General features: G+C 39.0%; 1 protein-coding gene across 13 annotated transcripts in view; it reads left to right on the top strand.

Annotated features, from left to right (window-relative positions):
* Nucleotides 1–18,356, top strand: part of SNX14 (sorting nexin 14) — a 74,050-nt gene that overhangs the window by 22,994 nt on the left and 32,700 nt on the right. For 8 of the 13 annotated variants that reach the window (XM_023759349.1, XM_014461378.2, XM_006095338.3 and 5 more), the window contains 7 exons: nucleotides 2,725–2,812; nucleotides 5,079–5,163; nucleotides 14,167–14,323; nucleotides 16,330–16,405; nucleotides 17,133–17,177; nucleotides 17,281–17,361; nucleotides 17,458–17,572. In XM_023759349.1, the coding sequence (XP_023615117.1) occupies nucleotides 2,725–2,812; nucleotides 5,079–5,163; nucleotides 14,167–14,323; nucleotides 16,330–16,405; nucleotides 17,133–17,177; nucleotides 17,281–17,361; nucleotides 17,458–17,572 (647 nt within the window). Of the gene's footprint in view, nucleotides 1–2,724; nucleotides 2,813–3,073; nucleotides 3,092–5,078; nucleotides 5,164–14,166; nucleotides 14,324–14,343; nucleotides 14,418–14,681; nucleotides 14,697–16,329; nucleotides 16,406–17,132; nucleotides 17,178–17,280; nucleotides 17,362–17,457; nucleotides 17,573–18,356 lie in introns of those variants that run through there. The other 5 variants (XM_023759351.1, XM_023759353.1, XM_023759354.1 and 2 more) reach the window with 5 other exon arrangements.

Genomic DNA, 18,356 nt, shown 5'->3' with positions numbered 1-18,356 from the left:
CATTCTCCTGGGTTTCAATCCTACTCAACTACATGCACCTGAACTCTATCAAGCCTACATCACTCAGGCACATAGGGCCACGTGTTCAGACCATAGGTTCAAGCTTACAACTACAGCTGTTGGCTATAATTGTGCTGGGAGGGCCCTGCCCTCCAAGCTGGGACTTGCACGTGGCAATGAGAGGACTGTACCCTCTCATCAGTCCAAGGCTTGAACCTGTCCAAAACACTGTAGCGGCTCCCCACAATAAAGTTTTAATTCTGTTTCTTTGTTACTAATGTTGTGGCCCCACCCCATAACAAAGAAACAATTTCCGGAGGATGAGGCCCAGGAATCAGGATTTTAAAAAGATTCCCAGGTGATTCTAATGTGCAGCCAAGGTTGAGAACCACTGCTATAGATAATATTAAAAATATATCTAAACGTGCAATTCTTTGTCCAAAAATGAGCATGTTCAAAAATTAAATGAAGAAAATTTGGATATACTTGATGGAGATTTCACACATATTTGAGTGATGATTCCATTGATTCCATAGATGATGCTGAAAAGGAAAATTTTCCCATAGAATTTCTTAATAGTATTACTCCTTTGGGAATGCCATAAATTAAAATTGAAAGTGGGTGCAATCATCATGCTATTGAGAAATCTCAATAGTAAATGGGGTCTTTGTAATGGTACCAGATTTATTATCAAAAGATTACGACCTAACATTATCGAAGCTGAAGTATTAACAGGATCTGCAGAGGGAGAGGTTGTTTTGATTCCAAGAATTAATTTGTCCCCATCTGACACTGGCCTCCCATTTAAATTGATTCGATGACGGTTTCCCGTGATGCCAGCATTTGTGATGACTATTAATTAATCACAAGGACAAACTCTAGACAAAGTAGGCATATTCCTACCTGAACCCGTTTTTGCACATGTTCAGTTATATGTTGCTTTCTCTTGAGTTTGAAGAGCATGTGATGTTACAGTTAAAGTTCTAAGTACTTCATCACAAGGGAAATTAGTCAAGCACTCTGAAAGTGTTTTCACTCTTAATATGGTGTACAGGGAGATATTAGAATAAGTTTAATCACTTTATCAGTCATTGTTTGCATCACTGTTGTTTTTATATCATGCCTTTGTTGTTGTTATATCCTTTTGTTGCTGTTTATTTATTAATAAATTTATATATTATTTTCATATACATTTTACTAATTTCCTTTCATCTCTCACACTTCTATTATAGAGAAAGGGCAAATAGCAATATTAAAATATCTCCGCTAATTCCCTTTTTTAAAAAAATACATTTTATTGATTTTTTACAGAGAGGAAGGGAAAGGGATAGAGAGTTAGAAACATCGATGAGAGAGAAACATTGATCAGCTGCCTCCTGCACACTCCCCACTGGGGATGTGCCCGCAACCAAGGTACATGCCCTTGACCGGAATCGAACCTGGGACCCTTGAGTCCGCAGGCCGATGCTCTATCCACTGAGCCAAACCAGTTAGGGCGATTAATTCCCTTTTAATGTGCATGAATTTCATGCACCGGGCTACTAGTATTATAATAATGGGAAGCATGGTTGGTAAATTATCTTCCTTATTCTACCTAGGGACTTAACAGTTAGCACCATCTTCAAGTGCAGGATGTCACCATTACACATCCTGATTAGGGAAGTGTCCTGACTCTCCTAGGGACCTCAAGATCTCAGGAAAATAAAAAGTAGCTCCTCAGAAGAAGGTTGTCAAAATTTCTGTTTAAAAGCATTTGAATTTTAGTTTCTTCTTTTTCAAATAATACATGCTTTTTTCTTTACATTTAGAATTAGTTTATATTATGAATCTATAAATATTTTAAATAAATTTAAAATTTATTGTATATTAATTGTATATTAATTTAATTCAATTGCTTCTTCAAAATTCCTTGTTTTGTTTCTTAGAAAAATTTTTATTTTATTTTTTTAAAATGTATATTTTATTGATTTTTTATAGAGAGGAAGGGAGAGGAATAGAGAGTTAGAAACATCGATGAGAGAGAAAACACCGATCAGCTGCCTCCTGCACACTCCCCGCTGGGTATGTGCCCACAACCAAGGTACATGCCCTTGACCAGAATCGAACCTGGGACGCTTGAGTCTGCAGGCTGACGCTCTATCCACTGAGCCAAACTGGTTAGGGCTTAGAAAAATTTTTTTTTTTAAAATATATTTTATTGATTTTTTACAGAGAGGAAGGGAGAGGAATACAGAGTCAGAAACATCGATGAGAGAGAAACATCGGTCAGCTGCCTCCTGCACACTCCCCACTGGGGATGTGCCCACAACCAAGGCACATGCCCTTGACCGGAATCGAACCTGGGACCCCTGAGTCTGCAGGCCGACGCTCTATCCACTGAGCCAAACCGGTTCCGGCAGAAAAATTTTTGATTCTGCTTAGAAAATGATCTTGGTACTCTAAAAATATGACTATGTACATTATGGATGTCTACAGGGAAATATATACTTCAATTTAGTTAATAGTGATTGTTTTGGTACTAGAATTATGGGAGATGTTTATTTTCTTCTATATATATTTGTTTTTTATTCTGTAATGTAATGTATTATTTGGTAAGAAAGAAAAGAAAAATAGCATAAGTAAATGGAAAAAACCCAGAATGCTCTAGACTTCCCTTGCTTTCTAGAAAGTGAAACTGTATATTTCTCTGGACTTCTAAGTTCTTGTTTTTCTCCTTAATTGAAGGGATGTAACAGATGATGAGTCCTTTGTTGATGAACTGAGGATTACTCTACGGTTTTTTGCATCTGTCTTAATTCGAAGGATTCACAAGGTACATGTTTATAATGAGAAATTTGGGAATTTGAGGCCTTATGATTACTAAAGAGAGTTTTAAAAATCTTATATTTACTTTATCCTATGCTGTATATATTTGTGTTTTCTTTTTTCACTTTTCATTTTTTTTTAGATTAAAAAATGAATGGATCACTTATGATTCATTAATCAGTTTGACTTTAATGCTTAGATATCTTGGTTTGTGGCAGTTAGAAATGAAAAGACAACTATAGGAAAAACAGTCATGTTCCAGTTTGATGAATTTACTATGTAAATGGTAATTATTATGACCTACTTTTTAAAAAGATGTTTAAGCCATATTTTGTGTATGTTTGGGTCTTTTCCTACAGATATATTCTTATAGTGTGTTAATGGTAGACACACATACTTGTCTACTGTAGAATTTAATATATTTATAATAAATTAGTATATAATATCTCTGCCATTAGTATATAAAATAAAGATAAATCTTGTTGAACATTTCTATACATTCAAGAAATGAACAATACATTCAAACACTATAGAAAAGATATGCAAAAAATATGAATAAGCAGTTCACAAAAGAAAAATATAAAATGGCCAATGAATACTTAAACTACGTTGTCTCATCAAATATAACTTTTTGATAAGATACCTTAATATACCTTAATATACATACATATTTAAAATAATAGACTTTTAAAAATATTTTTATTGATTTCAGAGAGAGAAAGGGAGAGGGAGGGAGAGAAACATCGATTGACTGCCACTGAAAGATAAAAAAGAGTGACAATATCTACTAATGATGATTGTGGGGAAACAAGCAAAGCAAGTATGACTCCAAATTGGTATAACTCAGGCTGGAAGGCAGTTTGGGAATCTTTATTAAAATATTTAAAAATGTTTTTACTCCCAAATTTAACTCCATTTTTGAACAATATATTTTAAAGAAATAATCAGTTTATGTAAAAATTTATGTCAAGAATTCATTTCTATAATGAAAACCTGTTTTTTTAATAAGATTGTTGGTTAATTAGTATACATGCCATGTATAGAATCCTACTCAGCCATGAAAAGTGATTTTGTAGAATAGTACTTATTTCCATGGGAGTTTATCTCATGTAGTCAAGTGGAAGGGGCTAGAAAATAATACATGTGGCATTTTTCCATTTTGAAAACAAAGCCTGTCAAATGCCAAAGTCCAATAAATTTGCTTTTTGGTGATTTATTTTATTTGCAATTTATTTTTAGTTATTTTATTTTATGGGTGTTCATATATGCCCTCAGTTCTCTCTCACTAACCTACCATAGTCACTAGTTTCCAGAATGAAAAAGTTTATTTGCAGGTAGCTTAGTAAACACAAGTTTATAGCCTCAAAGAGTTTTCCTTGAAAGCATGTAAAACATATCAAAGAAATAAACCATGAATAAAAATATTGTGAGAAAAATTTATTATATAGGGCATGCATATTAAGATATTTTCATTACTGTGGTAGAAAAATTTTCTAAAGCTACAGTTACTATGATCTAAGAATATAAAGTGCTCTTAAAATTAAGTTTTTATTCCCCGCTCTGATCCCCAGGTTCCACAAAAACAATTTTCCCCTGCAGTTTCTTAGAGTGTCCCCAATTGGGTGACCCTATGTATTGGGCTTAGTAATCAAAAGCAAGGTTTTAAAGAGGAAAAAAAAAAGAGAGAGAGAGAAAAAAGAGCCAGAGTAAGTGCACGAACTCCGGCGCTGCGGCGCAAATCTGTGCAGTCTTTTTTCCCCTTGGTCTAAGCAGCCGGTACACTGTTAACATTTTCAGGCAGCCCTTTTGCGCCCAGTTCAGCTATGAGTTGCTTTTTAGAGTTCCCTTCTGTTAGCAGCCCTGCAGATCCCCTTCCACATTCGCATATCACGCCAGCCCCAGCGTCCATGGACTTTTCTGGGCGCAGACTTCCCTGGATCCTCCAGGTCCCACCGTGAGCGTTTTTCTCTCCTGCCCGGACCACAGACCTCACCTTATCCTAGGCGAAATCTGACCTTTCCCTGAGGGGGTGCAGAGCTCTTCCGAATCTACGTGCTCATGCCCCTTGGGGACCGGTGTTCCCGGGTTCGCAGCTGTTCGCTGGGTGCCATTGTTGTAGATTCCCCTTAAAATTACGTTTTTGAAAGATTCCAAATAACAACATCTCATTTTTAAGACCATGTGATCCTATCTGAAATATATATCGTGTTCTTGTCATTGTAACTTAGTGATAATTATTTTAAAAGTTTTATTTTAATGTTGAATTTTCCTAGGTGGATATACCATCTATTATAACCAAGAAACTATTAAAAGCAGCAATGAAGCATATAGAAGTGATAGTTAAAGCCAGTCAGAAAGGTAATACAATTTTTTACTATAAAGTTTGAGTGATTTTATTTTTATATATCAACTTTCATCTTAAATATCTAAGTATGGGTACTTAAACATTAACAGGTATATTCACAAATGCTATGAGAGTACTCTTTTAAACTGAAATAATTTTTAATAGTTTGTTAATCATATAAGTGATTGTGAAAACTCAACAATCTATGAAAATTAAAATACAGTTAACTTTTAGATATAGGGTTGATTACTCTCTCGAGTTATATTGGATGATTTTTTGTTGCCTTCATTGCTTCCTCTAAGGTATATCTCACTATCTCTTCCCCCTTTCTCCTTAATGATTTCACAATTTTGACTTAGCTATATACTATCCATCCTATATACTGCCTATCCTATAGGGCAGGGGTGGGCAAACTTTTTGACTGGAGGGCCACAATGGGTTCTTAAACTGGACCGGAGGGCCGGAACAAAAGCATGGATGGAGTGTTTGTGTGAACTAATATAAATTCAAAGTAAACATCATTACATAAAAGGGTACGGTCTTTTTTTTTTTTTTAGTTTTATTCATTTCAAACGGGCCGGATCCGGCCGGCGGCCCGTAGTTTGCCCACGGCTGCTATAGGGTGTCCCAAAATTCATGCAAGATTTGAATTTTGCGTGCGCTTTAACAACACACAACAACAATAAAAGCCTAATTTACTGGGTTTATTGAATCAGATTCTAAATATCTGTGGCCCTTTGATTTCATCCCTTCAATTTGGAAGCATTACCAAGTACCAATTATGGCCATGACCACGGCTTTGCGTATGTTGAAGACCACGCTTGCGTATGCCATTTACCCGAGTGCTATTCCATACATATCCCTATACTGTATACTTTATGAATCAATAAAAAACTTACAATTTTTAATTATAAACCTGTTTTCTATCAAAATTACTTCTTGTGTGAATTTTGGGACACCCTATATATACTGCTGCTGTATTAATTTTACTATTCTTATATGGTACCTCCCTACTAACCAAAAATTAATGACTGCTGTAGAGTCTAAACTGTATATTTAAATTATTTTTGGTCATTGAATATGTTGATCTGCTTTTGTCTTTTATTGTGTACTAGAGGCCCTGTGCACGAAATTCATGCACTCGGTGGGTGGGGGTCCCTCAGCCCAGCCTGCACTCTCTCGCAATCTGGGAGCCCTTGGGGGATGTCCTAAGCCAGCAGTTGGACATCCTTAGCACTGCTGCGGAGGCGGGAGAGGCTCCCACCACCGCCGCTGCACTTGCCAGCCGTGAGCCTGGTTTCTGGCTGAGCAGCACTCCCCTGTGGGAGTACACTGACCACCAGGGGGCAGCTCCTGCATTGAGTGTCTGCCCCCTGGTGGTCAGTGCGCATCATAGTAACCAGTCTTTCCACCATTTGGTCGATTTGCGTATTAACCTTTTATAATATAGGAGGATTGTGCATTAGCCAGGATGACCTATTTGCAGTTTCTCATGTGTGTCCTGGCCTTTATACTGTCATGATTTGCACATAGCATATGTTCAGCAAATTTTTTTTTCTGGTTGAAAGGATGAAATCTTCATTTAGGACTTTTCTTGTTCTTAGGTCAAGCTGAAATGTTTCTTTTTATTTTTTTTTATTTTATTATGTTTTTAAAAATATATTTTATTGATTTTTTACAGAGAGGAGGGGAGAGGGATAGAGAGTTAGAAACATCAATGAGAGAGAAACATCGATCAGCTGCCTCCTGCACACCCCCCACTGGGGATGTGCCTGCAACAAAGGTACATGCCCTTGACCGGAATCGAACCTGGGACCCTCGAGTCCGCAGGCTGACGCTCTATCCGCTGAGCCAAACCAGTTAGGGCAAAATGTTTCTTTTTAAATGAAATGGTTTCTTGCTATATTCTTGCATCTTTGCCAAACTGATTTTATTTTTGTTTGCATTTGGTATTCTTTGTCAGTGTTTTCTCAGTATCTTCTGCAGAATACTATTCTATGTAAGATGACCATGTAGAAGAGGTTTCATGGTCATGTTTTCTGTTAATTCCTACATATTGTATTCCTCTTCGGGAAATACCCTGTAAGTATTAGCATACCTAAATCTCTGAGTAGTCCTGCAGCAAAGAAATAGCCTTAACTTTGTTTAACCCATTGCATCCCAAACTCATTTGAGCATGAAGCCAATATTTCCTTCCTCAGAATATCAGTGAATATAATCAGAGTACATTTGGGGAAATTATATCCTAGGCAGAGTTGAAATTAAAGTAAATTATTAGTTTATTTGTTCTTTGGTGTGAATCATTCCTCAGGTATGAGAAACATTTCAAATTATATTTTAAAACATGTTTTCTGTGTTTATCTTATAATGTTATAACAAGTAAAAATAGTTTTACTTCAACATAGTTAAAAACTAGAAGAGTTTGTAATTGTTAAATAAAAAAATTAACTTTTAAAATCTTGTCCTGTTATGGGCAAAAACATACTAGAAGATAGTAACTTTGTTATAGCCATTTTGTTAAGTTACTTAACTATTAAAGAACATAAGAAAGAAACCTCTATAAAAATAGAACATAGAAAATATGACTTTTTTATTAGCAAACTTAATTTTTTTTAGAAAAGTTTTAAGTTTACAGAAAAATTGAGCAGTAAGTATAGAGAGTTCCCATATATCTCCTCTATTTCCCTATTATTGACATCTTGCATTATGTTGGTACTAGAGGCCCGGTGCATGGATTTATGCACCGGTGGGGTCCCTTGGCCTGGCCTGCACCCTCTCGCAATTCAGGACCCCTCGGGGAATGTCAGACTGCTGGTTTCAGCCCTGTCCCCACAGGCCAGGCCGAGAGACCCCGCCAGTGAACGAATCTGTGCACCGGGCCTCTAGTATGCAAGATCTTTTTTTTTAAAAATATATTTTATTGATTTTTTACAGAGAGGAAGGGAGAGGGATAGAGAGCCAGAAACATCAATGAGAGAGAAACATTGATCAGCTGCCTCCTGCACGCCCCCCACTGGGATGTGCCCACAACCAAGGTACATGCCCTTGACCGGAATCGAACCCGGGACCCTTGAGTCCACAGGCCGATGCTCTATCCACTGAGCCAAACCGGTTCTGGCATAGTATGCAAGATCTTTGGTTAATCTCTTTCCGCTCTCCCCTCTCCCCCCTTCCCTCTGAGATTTATCAGTCTGTTCCTTGTTTTCATGCCTGAGTGTTGAGAATTTGCCCCAGTGGTCAGTGTGCATTATAGCTACAGGTTGAATGGTTGCTTAGGCTTTTATATAGATACTAGAGGACTGGTGCACAAAATTCGTGCACTCAGCGGCAGGGTGGGGGGAGGGGGATCCCTCAGTCTGGCCTGCGCCCTCTTGCAGTCCAGGAACCCTTGGGGGAATGTCCGACTGCTGGCTTAGTCTCGCTTCTCAGGGAGCGGGCCTAAGCCAGCAGTCGGACATCCCTAGTGCTGCTGCTAAGGAGGGAGAGGCTCCCACCACCGCTGCTGTGCTTGCCAGCTGTGAGACCGGCTTCTGGCTGAGTGGTGCTCTCCCTGTGGGAGCACACTGATCACCAGGGAGCAGCTCCCATGCTGAGTGTCTGTCCCCTGGTGGTCATTGCTTGTCATAGTGACCGATCGTTCTGTCGGTCGGTCAATTTGCATATTAGCCTTTTATTATATAGGATATAGATATTTGTTACAATTTATATACTAATAATGATACATTATTATTAACTGAAGTCTATAGTTTTATTAGTGTTTGCTCTCTTTTAGATTGATTTTAGAGAGAGAGGAGAAGAAGGAGGGGGAGTGGGGAGAGAGAAAGAAATATCGATTTGTTGTTCCACTTATTTATGCATTCACTGATTGATTCTTGTATGTGTGCTGACTGGGGATCAAACCCCAGGGCTAGGGTTTGCTCTTTTTATTGCATATTCTATGGATTTTGACACACAAGCATAATGCCACGTATCCACCATTACAATATCACACTAAATAGTTTCACTGTCCCAAAAGTTCCCTGTTTCACCTATTCATCCCTCCCTCCTTTCTTCATGAAACCCTGGCAACTGCTGATCTTTTTTATTTTTTTAAAATATATTTTTATTGGTTTCAGGGAGGAAGGGAGAGAGAAAGGAAGGGAGGGAGATAGAGAGAGAGAGAGAGAGAGAGAGAGAGAGAGAGAGAGAGAGAGAGAGAGAGAGATAGAGGAACATCAGTGATGAGAGAGAATCATTGATCAGCTGCCTCCTGCACTCCCCCTACTGGGGATTGAGCCTGCAACGTGGGCATGTCCCCCGACAAGAATCAAACCCAGGACCCTTCAGTCCGAAGGCCAGTGCTCTATCCACTGGGCAAAACTGGCTAAGGCTACTGATCTTTTTACTGTTGCTACAGTTTTGCCTTTTACAGAACATTATATAGTTGGAGTTATGTAAGTAGACTTGCTGCTTTCATTTAGAAATATGCATTTAATGTCCCTTCATGTCTTTTCATGGCTTGATAGCTCATTTCTTTTTATTACTCATATTCCATTGTATAGATGTGCCACATTTTGTTTATCCATTCATCTATTGAAGGACGTCTTGGTTGTTTCCAAATTTTGGGAATTATGAATAGAGCTATAAACATTTGTGTGTAGATTTTTGTATGGGAAAAGTTTTTTAATATAGTCTTTATTTTGTTCTAAAGATAAATACTTTTAACTCAGACTATGAGTAAATTGAATCATTTTTAGTCAAATTGATCAGTTTAATAAAATCCTCAAATTATTTTATCTCTATGAGAATGTTTTACATTTATAGACAGACCAGTTTGACTGAAATTCATTGTTAAGTCTTTGTATGATAGGGGTTGCTAATTTGCTGCTATTCATGTAAAAAAGGGTCCTCAATTTAAAAAAATCACCATTAGCCCTGGCTGGTGTGACTCAGTTGGTTGAGCGTTGTACTGTGCACCAAAAAAGTTGCTGGTTCGATTCTCAGTCAGGGCATATGCCAGGGTTGCGGATTGGTTCCCCTTGTCAGAGTGGGTGTGGTAGCCAACCCATCAATGTTTTCTCCCCCCCCCCCGAAAATCAATAAAAACGTATTAAAAATCACTATTAAATTCTAGAGTGGAGTAATAACATTGCAATTACTGAAATTCATAAGGACTGTTATTTTATCTAAAGGTCCTGGTGTTCTAAATATGACAGTAAATTAGATAAAATTGCGAAAATGGTTTTCAGAGTTTTGATTTTTCATTTCTTTAGTGCATAAATTTGTTCTTTAAATTCCTTGGCCTCACAGTTTTTAACTCAGGGAATAATTAAAGGTTCACCTCTTCATCCATATTTATCCTCTTGGTGTTTTCTCTTAATCTGCCTCTTGAGAGTAGGGATTACACAGGGTGGGACAAAGTAGGTTTACAGTTGTTCATATGGAAAATAACACAATAATCTATAAATATAAAAGGCTAATATGCAAAGTGTTCCCTTGGGAGTTCGACCAGGAGACTGGGAGTTCAATCGCTCACTATGACATGCGCTGCCCACCAGGGGGCAGCACAGAATGAAGGAAGGCCCCAGCCAGCAGCCAGCAACAGGGGAAGGGAGGTCCCAGCTGGCAGCTGGAAGGCCCCGATGGGTCCTGATCACCAGCCAGGCCTAGGGACCCTACCCATGCATGCATTTCATGCACCGGGCCTCTAGTCTATATATATATAAAAGCCTAAGCGACTGGCTGACTGGCCGACCGTTTGACCGTCCGACCGTAGCTATGATGCGCATTGACCACCATGGGGCACACGCTCAATGCAGGAGCTAAGCTGCAGTGACTTGGCAGCTGAGGTTCTCGGGTGACATGCCCAGAACCAGAGAGGAGGGAGCCCGATTCCGGGGTGTGTCACCTGAGATTCGCCCTTTCACAATCTGGGAACCCTTGGGGGATGTCAGAGAGCCAGTTTTGGCCCGATCTCTGCAGGCCAGGTCGAGGGACCCCACCAGTGCATGAATCTGTTCACCGGGCCTCTAGTTAATAAATAATAATACAAAAATTGTTTCACATACTCACAATTATAAACCTACTTTTGCCCCAACTTGTATTGACATTTTCTATCTATGTAAGTACTTCCATAACCTTGGAAATGTTTTTATATATGACGCATTGGTTTAATTTAAATTCAGTAATAATTGTGCAGAAGGATTCAGTCTTTCATCCTGAAGTTATCTCCTTGTCATGTATTTTAGGGTCTTTTCCTTTTGTGGTTTGAAAACTGTTGACTGGTTAGGCAGTAGATATACTAGTGACTAGTGGGGATTAGTCTATGCCAGGGGTGGGCAAACTTTTTGACTCGAGGGCCACAATGGGTTCTTAAACTGGACCGGAGGGCCGGAACAAAAGCATGGATGGAGTGTTTGTGTGAACTAATATAAATTCAAAGTAAACATCATTACATAAAAGGGTACGGTCTTTTTTTTTTTTTAGTTTTATTCATTTCAAGCGGGCCGTAGTTTGCCCACGGCTGGTCTATGCCCTGTTTCCAGCATCTGTATTTTGCTATATTCCCAACTAAGGTTTTCCTCCTTCTATATTCTTTTTATCTTTTGCCTGATATCTTTATTTATTATCTAGGACTGCAGAAATCTCTCATGTCTGACAGATGTTGAATAAGTTCAAATCTAGTGATTTAACTTATATATTATGTATGAATGCATAATCACACCAGATATTTTAATTGCTTATACATTTTGAATGACAACTTTTCAGTGTTAATAACTATTTACCAATTTGGAAACTGAGGCTCAAAGGGATTATAGCATTTGTTCAAGATCATATCAGTAAAGAAGTTGGAAGTGAGATTTAGCATAGCTTAGTCTTCTTATTTTAAATCCCTGCTTATAAAATAAATTTTTTTAAAACCAGTATTCCAAATTCTTGGGGGAAAATACTTGCATAATCCTATATAATAAAAGCCTAATATGCTAAGTGTCTGGTCGTCCAGTTGGCCATTTAACCAATCAAAGCGTAATATGCTAATGATCTGCTAAGGCTGCTCAGCTGCTTGCTATGATGTGCACTGACCACCAGGGGGCAGATGCTCAGACTGGTAAGTTAGCTTGCTGCTGGGATCCAGCCGATAGGGACTGAGCAAGATGGGCCGGACATGCCCTGGAGCCCTTCTGCGGTCCCTCCCCTGCTGGCCAACCTCCCATGTCCCTCCCTGGCCCAGATCTTGCACCAGTGGGGTCTCTCGGCCTGGCTGGCACCCTCTCGCAATCTGGGATCCCTAGGGGGATGTCAGAGAGCTGGTTTCAGCCCAACAGCGGAACGACCAGTCATTATGATGTGCACTGACCACCAGGAGGCAGATGCTCAACGCAGGAGCTGCCCCCTGGTGGTCCATGTACTCCCATGGGAGCGCTGCTCAGCCAGAAGCTGGGTTCATGCCTCCGTGGCAGCACTAAGGATGTCCGACTGCTGGCTTAGACCCCCTCCCCATGAGGAGCGGGCCTAAGCCGTCAGTTGGACATTCCCTGAGGGCTCCCAGACTTCGAGAGGGTGCAGGCCAGGCTGAGGGATACCCCTGAGTGCACAAATTTCGTGCACCGTGCCTCTAGTTATAAAATAAAATGCATGTCTGGCCTGGCCCGAGTGGACCTGGGTTTCAAGTTTGATCCTCAGTTGGAGAGCATGTGGAAGGAAATCAAGTGATGTTTCTCTCTCTCTCTCTCACTCTCTCTCTCTCTCTCTCTCTCTCTTCCTCTCTTTCAGCATATCTTTGGTTGAAGATTACAAAAAAAAGCATGTCTTGTAAAAACTATGTCCTTCTTTACTAGTCCTGCTTTTGTACCTCTGGCATAAATTTATCTTCTTAGTACTCAAATTATTAGAATGTGTATGTTGGCTTTTTTGGTAAATGTATTTATATTCTCTTTCAATAAAAATAGAAGTAAGTAGTCAAAAGTAAATGCTGTTGAATTAGAGTTAAGATTCCCTTCACAGACTCCATGATTTTATTTTAATTAACTAATGAATTAATTAATTAAAATATTTTTATTAATTTCAGAGAGGAAGGGAGAGGGAGAGAGAAATAGAAATAACAATGGTGAGAGAGAATCATTGATCAGCTTCCTCCTGCACACCCTACACTGGGAATCAAGCCCGCAACTCGGGCATGTGCCCTGACTGGGAAGTGAACCGGGGACCTCTTGGTTCATGGGTCAACACTCAACCACTGAACCACACCAGCTAGGCCAGACTCTATGATTTTAAAGCTTGGCATGAAATGCAGATAAGGGAAAGCATTTTCTCCTCAGCTTTGGAAGGCTGTAAAAAGGAGTAGCAATACAATTACTTTCAAGTTTTAAAATATTGGTTTAGTGCTTGACCTTTTAAGAAACCTTCATGTTAACATAGCTTTTATCATCAGTTAGTATTTATTAAGTAATCTGTCTGTTCATGGAGTCCACCTTATAGAGTTCTGTACTTTAGTGTCTTTATACTCTGGGCATAAGATACAGAATTTTACCAAGAAAGCCATTTTCTATACAATAATTACTTTAAAGGATTACCTGAATGAATTTGGTGTGAAAACAGAGACAATAAGAATATTAAGGGTTTTTTTTTGTTTGTTTGTTTATTTGTAGTATTTGCAGAGGATGTACATTTTATAACAAAAGCTTTGGGTATGCTAGAAAATGTTTTCTTTAGTTTTTTCCACTTTTTAAAAAACATTTGCTTTTGTTTACTATGATTTGTATAGTAGTGACATATTTCAAATTCTTATTTGCCAAGGAGGAAAGGATTTTTTAATTGCAAAATTTAAAAACTTCTAGCCAAAAGGAAAATTACCTTTTTATATTCTGGATGTAAAAAATTTCTCAGTAGAATACATAATGGGAAGAAAGGAGGGCTAGGAAAGGAATGACTAGGGAAGGAATGACTATGTTAAATGATTTTTTTGTTAGTGGAAATGGCTGAAGTAATTTAATGTTGCTTAAATTATTTAAATATTTATTTTCTATCTATATTTATAGTGGAAAATACAGAGTTTTTACAGCAAGCGGCATTAGAAGAATATGGTCCAGAGCTTCATGTGGCCTTGAGGAGTCGAAGGGATGAATTACACTATTTAAGGAAACTTACTGAACTACTTTTTCCTTATGTTTTGCCTCCTAAAGCAACAGACTGCAGGTATAAATAGCCTGGAAAATGTCAGCAGTATTTGCAACCATGCCATATGAATATTGCTATTCTTAAGCATAGTAGGAGTACACTGAAACTTGAGGTTAGTCTATGACATGAATACTTTATTTAAAAATATAATTTATCAGGTCTTTTATTTAAAATGTCAGATAATACATTTCTATTGATTTCAGAGAGAGGAAGAGAGAGATGGAAACATGAAAACATGAATGATGAGAGAGGATCACTTATTGGCTGTCTCCTCCACACCCCCTCACTGGGGATGGAACCCACAGCCTGGGCATGTGCTCTGACTGGGAATCAAACCTGTGTTCTTTTGGTGCATGGGACAGTGCTCAACCAACTGAGCCACACCAACAAGGTCCGTTGCCCATTTTTTTTTTTTAAATATATTTTATTGATTTTTTACAGAGAGGAAGGGAGAGAGATAGATAGTTAGAAACATCAATGGGAGAGAAACATCGACCAGCTGCCTCCTGCACATCTCCCACTGGGGATGTGCCCGCAACCCAGGTACATGCCCTTGACCGGAATCGAACCCGGGACCTTTCAGTCCACAGGCCGACGCTCTATCCACTGAGCCAAACTGGTTTTGGCCGTTGCCCATTTTTTAATTTGTTTTTTTGGTGTTGAATTTTGTAAGTTCTTTATATATTTTTAGGATATGAATCCCTTATCAGATGTATCTTTGGAGAATATGTTCTCTCATTCAGTGGGTTGTCTTTTCATTTTGTTGATGGTTTCTTTTGCTGTGCAAAAACTTTTTTTTTTAAAAATATTTTTATTGATTTCAGAGAGGAAGAGAGAGAGATAGATAGAAACATCATTGATGAGAGAGAATCATTGATTAGCTGCCTCCTGCATGCCCCCCACTGGGGATCAAGCCCACAACCTGGGCATGTGCCCTTTACCAGAATTGAACCCGAGAACCGTTACTCCACAGGCCGATGCTCTATCCACTGACCAAACCAGCCAGGGCTGTGTAAAAACTTTTTAGTTTGATATAGTCCCATTTATTTTTTCTTTTGTTTTCCTTGCCCAAGGCAATATATCAGAACAAAAAAATTGCTATGAGAAATGTCCGAGATTGATGTTTCTTTTTAAAGACATGTACATAATGACTCACTGGGAGCAACAATTTGAACAAACTGTACAGACAAATTTGGGTTTTAAGGTGTCCACCTGGGAAGAATAGTTAGATGTCATTTGATACGTCCTTCCTTGATCTGGTATGAGAATATTTAGATTATTCCATAAATTACCTCATTAATCTTACCCTGATAATCCTTAGAGCAGAAACCATGGCTTATTTTTTCAGATGTACTTTATTTATTTATTTTTTTATTTTATTATTTTTTAAAATATATTTTATTGAGTTTTTACAGAGAGGAAGGGAGAGAGATAGAGAGTTAGAAACATCGATGGGAGAGAAACATCGATTAGCTGCCTCCTGCACATCTCCTACCGGGGATGTGCCCGCAACCCAGGTACATGCCCTTGACTGGAATCGAACCCGGGACCTTTCAGTCTACAGGCCGATGCTCTATCCACTGAGCCAAACCGGTTTCGGCAGATGTACTTTAAATGTTACTTTATTTTATTACAAATTTTCATTTTAATAAATTTAAAAATTTATTTTAACATTTTAATTAAAATGTTTTTATTTTAAATTGACTAATTTATAACATTATTCTTAAGTGTTAACAATTACAAAATAATATTCCAAGGCAGAAAATGTTTTCTAATGCTTACCTAAGTCCTTCCTGCTAAGGAAATGCTTTTTTTCTCTTAAGTAGTATTCTCTTTTAGCCAATTAAGGACTCCCAAGTGTCGCCTGTAAACCAGTAGCATAAGCATCACCTGGGAGCCTGTTAGAAATGCAGAATCTTGGGACACACTCCAGACCTGCTGAATCCTAGTTTGCATTTTGCAAGATTCCCACGTAAGAACTGATGTAAATCACTAACTGTATACACCATTGTTTCTTTTTCTAGATCCTTGACTTTACTTTTAAGAGAGATCCTTTCAGGATCTGTGTTTCTTCCTTCTTTGGATTTCCTAGCTGATCCAGTAAGTCTTAAATTTTTTTTCTTTAATTGCATTTAAAATTTATCATCTTAAATGTTTTTATATATGCAGTAGTGGTAGTAAGTACATAATGTTGAGCATCCATCACTACTACCCATTTCCACAACTTTTTTTCATTTTATAAAACAAACTCTACACCCATTAAACAATAATTCGTCATTCCTCCCTCCCTTTAGCCCCTGGTGACCTCATGCGACTTCCTGTTTCTGAATTTGACTACTCCATATACCTCATATAAGTGGAATCATGTAGTAATTGTCTTTCTGTGATTGGTTTATTTCACTTAACAATAATGTCCTCAAAGTTCATCCATGTTATAGCATATATAGAAATTTCCTTCCTTTTCAAGGCTGAGTAATATTCCATTGTAGGAAAATAAAACATTTTGTTTACTCACCCATTCCTTGTTATACACTTGAGTTGCTTTTGTTTTTGATCTAGTAAGATTTTGAAGAAACAAATATTTTATAAACATTTTAAACACCAAAGTCAGAATAACTTTTCTTTGTTCATTTTCACAAAAGGTGAGATCATGCATTGCAGATTTTTTAAAAGTCCCTCTGTATTACATAAGTACACAAACACTGTGCTATTGCTTCATTTGTTCCTTAATTTTCTAGAAACTTTCGTAATATGATAAAAGCTATAAGAATTCTAGACAGAATTAGTAATGGAATTATTCTGACCTGTGTTTATGATTTTTTATTAGGATACTGTGAATCATTTGCTTATCATCTTCATAGTTGACAGTCCAGTGAGTATTTAACATATTAGCAAACACTTCATATCATGTGAATTTTGATTCACATCTGTCAAATCAATGACAATTTTAATTAATTAATTCTCTTTCTTCAAAGCCTGAAAAAGCAACTGAACCACCTTCCCCTTTGGTTCCATTCTTGCAAAAATTTGCAGAACCTAGAAATAAAAAGCCATCTGTAAGTATTTTCAACAATAATTTATATTACTTTGGATACAATTTTACTACGTATTTACATAGCCTTAATTGACTCTTCCTCCCATATTGTATCTAGGTGCTGAAATTAGAATTGAAGCAAATCAGAGAGCAGCAAGATCTCTTATTTCGTTTTATGAACTTTCTGAAACAAGAAGGAGCAGTACACGTCTTGCAAATTTGTCTGACTGTGGGTGAGGCTTACCTGCGTACTTTCTAAAGTCATTTTTATGTTTTTTAATATTGAGATCAGATAAGATGTTGTAGTTGTCATCTATCATGGTACCACCTTTTATTTATTAGACTAGAGGCCCAGTGCACAAAAATTTGTGCACTCGGGGGGGGAGGCGGGGTCCCTCAGTCCGGCCTGTGCCCTCTCGCAGTCTGGGACCCCTCGGGAGATAACGACCTGCTGGCTTAGGCCTGCTCCCGGGTGGCAGAGGGCAGGCCCAATCCCTAGGTGCAGCCCCTGGTCAGGCTCAGAGCAGGGCTGATTGGGGAGTTGGGGCGCTGCCCCCTGTCATGCACAGAGCAGGGCGGATTGGGAGGTTGCGATGCCACCCTCAGTCACGCTCAGGGTAGGGCTGATTGGGGGGTTGGGGCACCGCCCCCTGTTACACTCAAGGCAGGGTTGATGGGGAGGTTGCGGCGCCACCCCCTGTGATGCACAGAGCAGGGCCAATCAGGGGGTTGGGGCGCTACCCCCTGTCACTCACAGAGCAGGGCCATCAGGGGTTGGGGCCCGCCCCCCCCCCCCCCCCCGTCACGCACAGAGCAGGCCCTATCAGAGGGTTGGGGAGCTCCTCCCCTGTCACGCACAGAGTAGGGCCGATAGGGGAGTTAGGCCACCCCCCCCTGTCACACAGACCAGGGCCGATCAGGGGGTTGGGGCGCCACCACTGTCACACTCAGCCAGGGCCGATGGGGAGGTTATGGCTCTACCCCGTCACACACACACCAGGGCCCGTGGGGGGGGGG

The sequence above is a fragment of the Myotis lucifugus genome, unplaced genomic scaffold (genome assembly GCF_000147115.1).
Source record: "Myotis lucifugus unplaced genomic scaffold, Myoluc2.0 scaffold_152, whole genome shotgun sequence".
NCBI lineage: Eukaryota > Metazoa > Chordata > Mammalia > Chiroptera > Vespertilionidae > Myotis > Myotis lucifugus.
The sequence above is the reverse complement of the archived record's forward strand: the minus strand, read 5'-3'. Positions and strand labels throughout refer to the sequence as shown.